Source organism: Mus caroli, chromosome 10 (genome assembly GCF_900094665.2).
Source record: "Mus caroli chromosome 10, CAROLI_EIJ_v1.1, whole genome shotgun sequence".
NCBI classification, from domain to species: Eukaryota; Metazoa; Chordata; class Mammalia; order Rodentia; family Muridae; genus Mus; species Mus caroli.
The window spans coordinates 67,039,047-67,049,581 of NC_034579.1; the positions used below are offsets into that span (position 1 = coordinate 67,039,047).

Below are 10,535 nucleotides of genomic sequence, written 5' to 3' on the forward strand. Positions count from 1 at the left end.
TTAATATATAGCAGAAAATGGTTGGGTAGAAATGTCATATGCTAACTTTGTTAGTGTCTACATGTCAGTTTTCAAGGTAGGAAAGGCATTCAGTGTTCATATTTACACAGGATATTTACTAGGGACATACATCAGTAGAGTACCTCCTTGCCTTGTGTAAGCCACAGGTATTACCCTTGGGACTAAAAAATATGTGTAGTTGTGGCTGAAGAGATAGCTCAGTGGTTAAGAACCCTGACTGCCCTTCCAGAGATCTTGAGTTCAATTCCCAGCAACGACGTGATGGCTCACAACCATCGAAATGAGATCTAGTACCCTCTTTTTATTGTGTGTCTGAAGACAGTGACAGTGTACTTACGTAAAAATGTCTGAGCATTTGGGAGCGTACTCAGCTGGCTGCAATGGAAACGGACAGAACAGAAAAAACATACTTACAAACTCTGTTTCTACAAAGGGTTAAAATCAACAAAATACTTATCACCCCCGGGTTTCAGAAAAATAACAAAGAGTTGTTTTAAATATGGCTCGAAGCCATGTGTTCTTAATTCTTTAAAGATTTATTTTGTTTTTAATGTGTCTGAGTGCTTTACCTGCATGCATATGTGTGTATCATGCATGTGCCTTTTGCCTGCAAAGGCCATAAGAGGGGTTAAGATCCCTTCTAATTGGAGTTATGGATGGTAAGCCATGGTGTAGGTACTGGCAATTGAACCCAGGTCCTCTGCAAGAGCAGTAAGTGCTCTTAACTGCTGAGTCATCTCTCCTGCCACATAGAGACCTCACTGTGAAGAGACAGCTGGTTCAAAATAATACACTTGACAACAGTTGTAACAAACATAAATACTCCCTACCAGGAGATGCTGACAGAGAGAGAGAGAGAGAGAGAGAGAGAGAGAGAGAGAGAGAGAGAGAGCAAGAACAAGAACAAGAACAAGTATTGGTGAGGATGTAAGGAAATAGAACCCTTTGCAGTCCTGGTGGGAGCAGAAAATGGTGTCTGCTTCATAACCCAGCTTGACAGTCCAGTCACCAAGGAGAGAATGCCCATGGTATGTTTGCCTTCTCTAGTTGCTGTGACAAAATACCACAGGCTGAGGGACTGGCAGCTGCCATTTCTCATGGTTCTGGAACTGAGAATGCCAAGGTCAAGTCCTCTTATTCTTCGGTGAACAGCAGCCATTGCTGTGACCATGCCTGGCCATTCCTATTGCTGGCGTATACTGAGAGATCAGAAGGGCACCCTCCCCTCTCAGAGTCTTCTCTTAGGGACACTAATACTAGCAAATCAGAGCCTAACCCTGACCTCATTTATATGAGTGACTCTTAGGGACATAGTGTCTAAGCACTGCCACGCAGGGCATTAGGGCTTCAAGGGCTGCATTATTGTTAGACTTATTCTCTGAACATTTTGTTATCTATACAACCTATTTGACCATATCCATCCACCATGAGTTCCAATCCCATCTGGTGCTCCCTTCCCTGTCTCTCCCTCCTTCATGTGCTCCATTTTGTAATTGTTATTAATGCCCTGAGTCCAGCAAGCTCATGGTTGGAGACCAGCTACTAGGACTTGGGAAATTCATTAGCAACCATATCTCCAAGGACATGTCTCTTTGTAACTTGGAAACATGAACTCCTCCAAGGGTGGGTGGCTTCAAAGGCCTTTCCCTTAGTCATGTTGGAATTTAGAATGTCTGAAATTTTCAGGGAGTTTCATTCAGACCCTCAGAACAAATTGTCCAGAATTCCCACGTCTGGATCCCCATCCAGGGGATTGAATGATGGACCCCAAACAGTGATGCCTTGGCTTTTGCTTCCATAGCAGGATCATTAGATACACCTAGGGAGCAGAAGCAGGTCAAGTGTTCTTCGAAGAGTAAAGGAATAAGCAGTGTGGTTTATTTAGACCGGTGGTTCTCAGCCTTCCTCATGTTGCGCTGACCCCTAACTTTAAAATTATTTTGTTGCTACTCTGTAACTGAAATTTTGCCTCTGTCATGAATTGTAATGTAAATATCTGGTATGCAGGGTACCTGATATGCGACCCCTAAATGGGGCCTTGACCTACAGGCTGAGAACTGCCAATTTAGACAATGAAATATCACCAAGGTTTAAGAGAGGGATGACTCCTGAGAACACTGCTCTAAGAGAGAGAAGCTAGCCACGGAAAGAAGTTGAGTCCTATGTGATTCCACTCACTGTGAGTATGAGCTAATAAAAACCAGATGAGATTCAGAAAGCAGCAGAGTGGCACCTGGGGCCTAGGAAAAGTAGCAGCTGATCTGGTTTAAATGCTAAGCCCTGCCTGCTGTGAGCAGCTACAATTCAATCCCCAGGACAGACACAGCCCCTCACACCTTTAACTCCAGTTTCAGAGTATCCCATGCCCTCTCTTGGCCACCGTGGGCACCACATGCATCTGGTGTACTTAAGCTCCAGTAAACACACACACACACACACACACATTCGAATAAGAAAAAAGAATAAATATAACTTGACATGATGATGTTGAAAGGATGCAAAAATCTGTTTTATAAGGATGAAAATGATAGTGATATTTGCCTATCAATGCTAATATACAGATAGCTTCCAAACCCCGTGTTTAAAATGGTCAGGTGGTATCGCTACATGATTTGTATCCAAATAAAAGTTGGAGAATTAATACATCACATGGCAGGTTTTTAATTTTTTTCAATTAGTTATTTTCTTTATTTACATGTCAAATGTTATCCTCTTTCCTAGTTTCCCCTCCAAAAACCCCCCATCCCTTCCCCCCTCCCCCTGCTCAACAACCCACCTACTCTTGCTTCCTGGCCCTGACATTCCTCCACACTGGGGCATAGAACCTTTACAGGACCAAGGGCCTCTCCTCCCATTGATGACCAACTAGGCCATCCTCTGCTACATATGCAGCTGGAGCCATGAGTTTCACCATGTCTTTTCTTTGGTTGGTGGTTTAGTTCCAGGGAACTCTGGGGTTACTGGTTAGTTCATATTGTTGTTCCTCCTATGAAGCTGCAAACCCCTTCAGCTCCTTGGGTACTTTCTCCAGCTCCTTCATTGGGGACCCTGTGCTCCATACATGACAGGTTTTTTAAAAGACATGCCCATCAAAAATATTTAGTGTGATAAGGATGTTGAAATTAGCTCTTCACATTAGATGGCATCTGATGGAGGTATGGGAGGGGAACCACTCAGTTCTTTTAGAGGGGCAGGCCACGGTGAGTTTGACAATGCTCCAATGAGTATAGATAACACAGATTAGATGTGTTATTTCATTTAATGTTTTATCCTTTATTTTCTTTTGTGGGGGTTATCCCAAAGGTAGGACAGACATGGAATGACTGGGAAATGAGTGTGATGGGGTACATGATGAGAAATCCCCAAAGGATCAATAAAAATATTATGCTGAAAATAACATTTGATTACTGAATATTACCTTCAGAATCTTTCTCCAAAGTCACATTTTTCATCTTATATGAGAACATGTCTTTTTTTTTAAATTATTTAATTTTTTTTTCACTTGAGATTTTATCCCCCTCCTGGTCCACCCTCTGTTCCCCGTTCCAAACCTCCTCCCCATGAAGATGCACCTAACCTTCAAGAGACTGGAGGTCCCAGGGAGTGGAGAGGTCTGGTGGGGTGGGGGGTTAGGGGATGGGGACATCCTTGTGGAGAACATTTCTTAATATATTGATTTCCCAGCTGCTACAGTTCATGTCATGAAGTGCTGATATACACTGAAACACTTTTATTTAAACTATATACATTTTGCCTCTCTATCATTCACATATCATTACCTGTTTACATATATCATTTGTTATTTAAAATTGTGGTTTTAAGATATATAAGAGTATAAATCTCTTATAGCATATCCCATGGTATGACGTGCCATGTGTTACATATTTTTACTATGTGTTACCTGCTGTTTAAACCAAGATAAGCTCTTTGATCTCCTCAACCAAATCCTGGTTTTCGTGCTGAAAACATTAAGAGTCCTTCCTGTCTTTTGAATCCCACAGGACTGACACAGATAGGGAGGGTGTGTACTGTGATTTGAACTGCAGCTTGTGATCAGCCATTTCTGTTCCTCTAGCACGGTCCACATCAACATTCTGACTCCAGACTTCCATGAGGTCCCCTTTCTTAGAGTTCATACATGAGGGAACTCATTCCATACATGTGTCATCATTGTTTTGGGTCATTCCACTCAACCTCAGGTCTTCCTGAGTTTTATCTGTATTGTCACAAATGACGAACTTTTGCCAATGTGTAACTGCATCCATCATCAGTCTTTTTTATGGGCTGTTCTTTCAAGCCAAAGAGATATCCCATTGCAAAGTGATTTGTTTCTCTGATCAGTTGGTATTAACCATTTTCCCTGTACATGTACACATGACCCCATATGCATGCACATACATACACACATGCATGCACATATGCATACACACATACACACATACATGCACATATACATATATATACACATACATACACATAAACATATATACATATACATATATATACACATATATACACACATACATATATTTACACATACATACACATATACCTACCTACCTACCTACATACATACATACATACATATATGTCCTTTGAGAAATGCCCACCTGATTCTCTTCTTCATTTTCACTTGAGCTGCTCAATTTCTGGTTACTGGGTTCAAGGAGTTCCTTAAGTACTCTGGATAGCAATCCCTTATCAGACTGATGCAGAATTCGAAGGGACTCTGGCCAGCCTGAGCACAGTGAGCATGGCTCCGACAGGCCTTACTCTTCTAATTCCCTCTGCCCTGCTAAGAACCATTAGATCACATTCCTAAAGCTGCTCCCCAAGGTCTATCCCCTTATTGGGCCAATCTCTGCTCCTGAGGTTGGCCACCGAAGTCCAGCTCTCCAAGTGTAGAAATCCAGTAATCAAAGCCCTCTTTGGCCAAGGTGTAATTAACATGCCCAATTAAAATCAAACACCCCATCCTATCAGGGGTTCTCCCCTGGTGCCTTTATAAACTGCCATTTTCCTATGTAGCACATCTGTCTCCTCTCTATCCTGAGGCAGTCCTTTATCCCACTTTGAGACAAATGTCCTCCCCCACCTCCCCATTTCCTCCCCTCTCCTGTGTTCCCTTCTGCTCTCCCTCATCCTGTGGGCTCCTGCTTTTATCCTTGCCCTCCATCCAAAGGACTCTCCTGTGTGCAGAGAAGTTGGTCTGAGAAGCCGATCTTGTGGGTCCTGAGCCGATACATTTCCTTTCAGAATTTGGAAACATCTTAGAGCATTCTGCAACCCTCCCTTCACTCTGTTTGTTTTTAGAGTTGCAGCACACACAGTTTTTTAGTTTCATGTGATTTCTCTTGTCTATTCTAACTTTTGTTTCCCGTGTTTCAGGCTTTTCTTCCCCCCCCAAAAAAAATAAATAAATAAAAATGCATCCTCCTCCATCTTTCTGTGTTCTGGAGCCTTTTTTCTTATGCCCTTTTCTAGATATTTTATAGTTTCAGATTTTACCCTGAAACTGTAATTTGAGCTTGAGTTTATTTCTGTAACCAGTAAGAGGTCTCGATATTTCTTTTTCCCATGGAAGATGTTTACACCCCTGCCCCCACTGGAGGGTGGCTCTTCCTCTAGCATATATATCATTACTTGGTTAAAAAAATAAATAAAGTAAAGTAAAAGCAGGCTGCGTCTGTCTGACACTATTTCCAGATGCTCTCTGCTATTCTCTTGGTAGGTACTGGGCATTTTAAAAGAAGCATTTTCATTTAGTGTTATGCATATGTTTATCCTAAACCTAAGGAAATGATGTTTTGTGCTTATCTTGAATAAAAACAAAAACCAAACAAAAGGAAGACCACAAAACACTCCAATAGGTTTAGTAAATGATAATTCAATACAATGAACTATCATGTCAATGTAATCAATTAATTATGCAACATTCTTATAGGTATTTTATTATGTAATTTAAATAATATCACTTAAATAGCTATTAAATTTTAATAAATAATTAAATTGATGGTTTAAATTATTTTTATTAATCTAGAAAAGAAAATGCGATGTGTATATTACCTCGAGGAAATAAAATACACGGTTATCCATGCTACAAGGCTTGAACTGTTATGGTGTGGGAAAAAGCAGGCATTTTTAAGTCAGATGGGGAGATTCCATGGTAATTCGACTCCAGTGTAGAAGTCCCCCTTGGTTCCAAGGAAACTGGAAGTTTGTTCTCTGTGCTCTAGAAAACTTCCTCTTAACCCCGATAATGTCCAAGCTCCCTTGTGCAGTCCTACTTAGATGTAACTTTCTTCCAGGGCAGTCCTGTAGGTGAATCTGGCCAGATGGACCAGGTCCACATAACGGGGACAAACACTGAGTCACTCCTCGGGAGCGATGTGTGATCATAAGAACAACAAACCACTCAGTGCCCTGCTGTTTTTCTTCTAGGCGCTTCCCTAGTATGTGTCTCCAGGGCTAGGGGGGATGCGGACAGACCCCATGCTTGCTACAGTTCCCTGCACCCAAGAGGAAAAGTGTCTTTCCCCCAGTTCCATACAGGAGACTTGGAGGAGGGCGGAGGTAGGGCGAGTTTCCGAAGCCGCCAGCCAGAGAGAAGGCAGGAACATTTGCTTCTAGACAGGACCTTGCTCTCAGATGTCCATCTGCATTTGCGCTTGCGCATTGGTGATGCAGGTCACCATGGTGCGGGGCGTGTACAGCACAGGCAAAAGGCCTGGGCGGGTCCAAGCAGATGCGCAGAGACAGCCAAGCGTCAGGCACCTGGGGCTCTATGGAGCCAGGAGGGGCGACCTTCTGGCTAGAAAACCTCCCAGTAGCAACTGGGCCATTTGGAGCATCCATCTATCCTTCATAAGAGCAGCTCCGCTCACAAGCTTCAGAAAGGAGTGCAGCAGGCAGCGACTCCAGACGCTGTCACTTTGGGGCAGTTTCTCCTGCCCAAGTGCTACATGCTGAGTGCACCAAGTCCTCTACAAATTGGTGTTGCCAATTTCTCCAGGTGGCCTAATGATTGGGATAAAGCAGCCATTGCCCCGCCTCCCTAATGATGATTGGGGTAAAGCAGCCACTGCCCCGCCTCCTAGCCTCTATCTTGGTGGCTCCAGGGAACAAGGCGCATCACCACCTGGTGCCTTAGTGGCTGTCCACTTACTGGACCTGAGTGTTTCTGTGCCCCTGTTACCCAGGTCCCGATCCAAACTGAGGAGATAGTAAACCCAGTAGCTTCTTTCAAAGCGTTGGCTCAAGAGTGATACTAGCCAAGATCAGGCTTCTGACATCAGAGATGGATAGGCAGGTGAGCAGAAGCTAGAATGCAGAATCCAGGGTTTCTGCCTCCATCTTGGCCCCCATTCCTTCAACCAGGAAGGACTGTTTCAGTGAACCCCTGACTTGCTGATTTCGCTACTCTCACATCAAACTCTTTAAATGATGAATGAATGGATGAATGAACACTAAAGTTGATCTGCCAGGTTCGATCGTTTTGTTTGTTGTTCTGCTTGTTTTGCATCCTTGTTTAAGGCAGGGGTCCTGCTAAGTAGCCCAGACTGACCTGGAACTACTCTCGATTCTTCTACCTCAGGGTCCCCAGTGCTGACATGATCTGCACACACGCCAGTATATGATTCTAGAAAATAGGTAAGGCCATTTTCCCTCTTCACCAAATCTTCCGGAGGTATTCACCACCCAGAGCAAAAATACTCTGTTTTCTAAGTTCCCAAATGCCTCAGTTAATGAGGCGCTTCCCACAGAGTCTGGCCAACCTTTATGGTAGGGACGTGTGTGTGTGTGTGTGTGTGTGTGTGTGTGTGTGTGTGTGTGTGTGTTGGTGGGAGCTGTTAGGTCTAGAGTCCTCGGAACGGTGTGGGTTAGTTAGGGAGGGAAGAGGAGGAAGCTAGTAGGGAAGACAGAAGAACCAGAAAGGGAAACTGGAGGAAAGGGGGTGGGGAGCTAAAGCGCCCATGGAGCCTGTTTTCCCGAGCATGGCCGCTAGAGGGAGACATGCCGGGTAGTACAGGTGGAATAAAAAAGGAGCCTGCTGTCTGGAGGAATTTGTCATGATGTCGCTTTAAAAGACTTCAAGTGAAGACTGTGAAGGGAGTTCACAGAGGAGAAAATCCAGTTGCATCTGGACTTTGCCCCTCCAGTTGCTCTGGTGTTGAAATCTTGCGTCCTTTGTCGTTCTCAGCTTGACACCAGGAATCTGCGGGGAAACCCAGGACTGGGCATAGACTCTAAGGTTGGAGCTGTGATGATCTTGACTTTTCCTGAAGGGGTGTGTAAGAAAACGCGCTAGAAATGGGGGATTTTCGCCTCCCCAGTTATGGATTCAACCTCTGCTTAATCTGACCCTATATCTCTAAAATATCACGCCTTCGTGATTGAAATCCTAAAAATCAGTGTGCAACAGACTTGGTTATTCAGATATGCAAAGTTATTTGAATTTCTCCACACCAACTTGGAAATTCCTACAGAAACCTTGGAATAAGTCGTTTAGCGCAAGCTGGGTTTTTGTTTTGTTTTGTTTTGTTTTTGGAATACTATTCCCCCCTGCAAAAGCTCTTAAGTCATTGATGAGTTTTGGAAAGTAAGGTGGCCATAGGTTTGTGTCTGGGTATGTGGGGCTGGATGCATGTGGGACATTTGAACACGTGGACATTTTCCACGTACTGTCCCTGGGTCGGCAGTGGGGGCTGTGGGAAGTTAGCGTGGTGTTGCCTTCCTTCATAGGAATTTCAAGGCCGATCAATCTAATTTTTTTTTCCAGCTTAAAAGATGTCTCGGTGGGTTTGAGCTCCTCCAAGTGAATCAGCGATGACTCAAGAACAAACCAGAAAAGTGTGTTTTCCCAGAACCAGGTGTTGAGCGCCTGGGCGATCCAGCCAGCGGCGCGCGCGCAGAGTGGCCAGAGCCCGCTCCGCTCCTCCAGCGCACCACGCTTGGTGCCGCCCTGCAGGACCCGTGGGACTCGGACCCCGCGCGCCACCCTCGCTCCCTCCCACCGACACCCGCCAAGCCCGGCGCCCTCTCTGGCCCCAGCGGCAGACTCGTCCGAGCGCTGCAACCGGTGGGGCGGGGAGACCTGGCGCTCGCCCCGCGGGCCCGGCAGCCGCTGACGTCCGCTCGGGCCTTTAAACGTGCGGGTCCCCGCGCAGGAGAGACACGACTTTGGAGCAGTCACTTTGCGGGGAGGGAGAAAGCCTCTCCGCTTGGGCAGGCGACAGCTTGGAAGCCTTTGTTCCCAGGCGCTGCGTTGGGTCTGGGTCCCATCAGTACCGGGTGCCAGCATCCTAAGCAGCGGGAGGCGCGTTGGCCACTCGCGTCTGACAGTGGACCCCAGGCGTCCCCGTGCCTTCCCTTGCACAAGCAGATCAGGGACCGCGAGGTGCGCCCGCGGTCGCCCGCGGAGCAGAGAGCTGTCTCCCGGGCTCGGGTGCCGGGTGATTTTTCTCCCAGCCGGGGAAGGCGCCTCGGCGAACCCGCACCTGCAACTTGTTTGGTTTCCTCTCCCGCAGCGTGTGCAGCGGCGGCATCAAAGTTTCTCTGTCTTCCCGGGGAATCTGCCGTTTGGATCGATCCTCCCCGCTCGGTGTCCCCAGGCCTGCCGGGGAGCGAATCGCCGGGCGCGCGGGTGAGAGGCGCGGCACGAGCGGCGTGGTAGCCGGCGAACACCAGGAAGGAGCTGCGGTCGGGGACTCCCCGGGTGACCCTTTGCGGCGCGACCAAGCTGGGTGAGCGCAGGAAGAAGAGCTAGCTACGTGGTTTGGGGACGAGGGTGCCCGCACAGTGGATGTTAATCGCCTTGCTGATTGCCTCTCAATTGGGAACTAGTGGAGAGTGCAGCGCGGGGCAGGCGCGCTCTGCGGGACCAGGGCTAGCAGGCAGGGATCAGTGCAGCTGTGGCTGCAGAGGCTCCGAGGGAGGACGCCGCGGTGCTCGCTGGAGCCTGAAGGTAGGCAAGGGGGTGGGATCCTGACTCTCAGGCCCAGCTCAGAATTCAAAAGCGTGTCTGTTTTCCTGCAACCAGCTTCTCTCCCTCTTCTCTTTGCTCACCTCTCCTCTTGCAGACTCTGGGGACCCAGGACCCTGCAGGGACCGCGACCTCCACCTCCCACCAGAATGCCTAGTGCTAGCTCCTTCAGTGGCCCTGAGCTGGGGGGCCTCTTGAGCTTCCGGGAGAAGTTGATACCTTGAGATTTGGATGATGTCTAACTTGATTTGATGTAGTTTATTAAAGGATGTGTTTCCTGTGGGCAAGAATTATGGGAAATAAATGTCCCTGTCATATACAACGGCTACCACAGCTCAGCATCCTCCCTTCTCCCCCAAAAGTTTCCTAGTAGCAAGTTTTCTTAATGTCCAAATGAAGTCAATGGAGGCTGAAGGCTTCCATGCTTGTAGGCAGAAGGAAGATGCGGTTTTTCAGAAGGGTAGAATAAAGGACACAGTGTGTTTATACTCTCTCTCTCTCTCTCTCTCTCTCTCTCTCTCTCTCTCTCTCT

At 46.6% G+C, this 10,535-nt stretch overlaps 2 protein-coding genes across 2 annotated transcripts in view; one reads left to right on the top strand and one right to left on the bottom strand.

Moving 5' to 3' along the window:
- Positions 1 to 6,041: 6,041 nt before the first annotated feature.
- On the bottom strand, positions 6,042 to 9,897 carry LOC110303631. Its single transcript, XM_021174787.1, has one exon. It carries the CDS (start codon positions 9,320 to 9,322, stop codon positions 8,468 to 8,470), a length of 855 nt encoding a protein of 284 aa, XP_021030446.1. The 5' UTR covers positions 9,323 to 9,897; the 3' UTR covers positions 6,042 to 8,467.
- Positions 9,163 to 10,535, top strand: part of Pcdh15 (protocadherin related 15) — a 1,443,104-nt gene continuing 1,441,731 nt past the window's right edge. The window contains exon 1 of the mRNA XM_029482520.1: positions 9,163 to 9,985. The gene's annotated coding sequence lies outside the window, so the exon portion shown is untranslated. The remainder of the gene's footprint in view (positions 9,986 to 10,535) is intronic.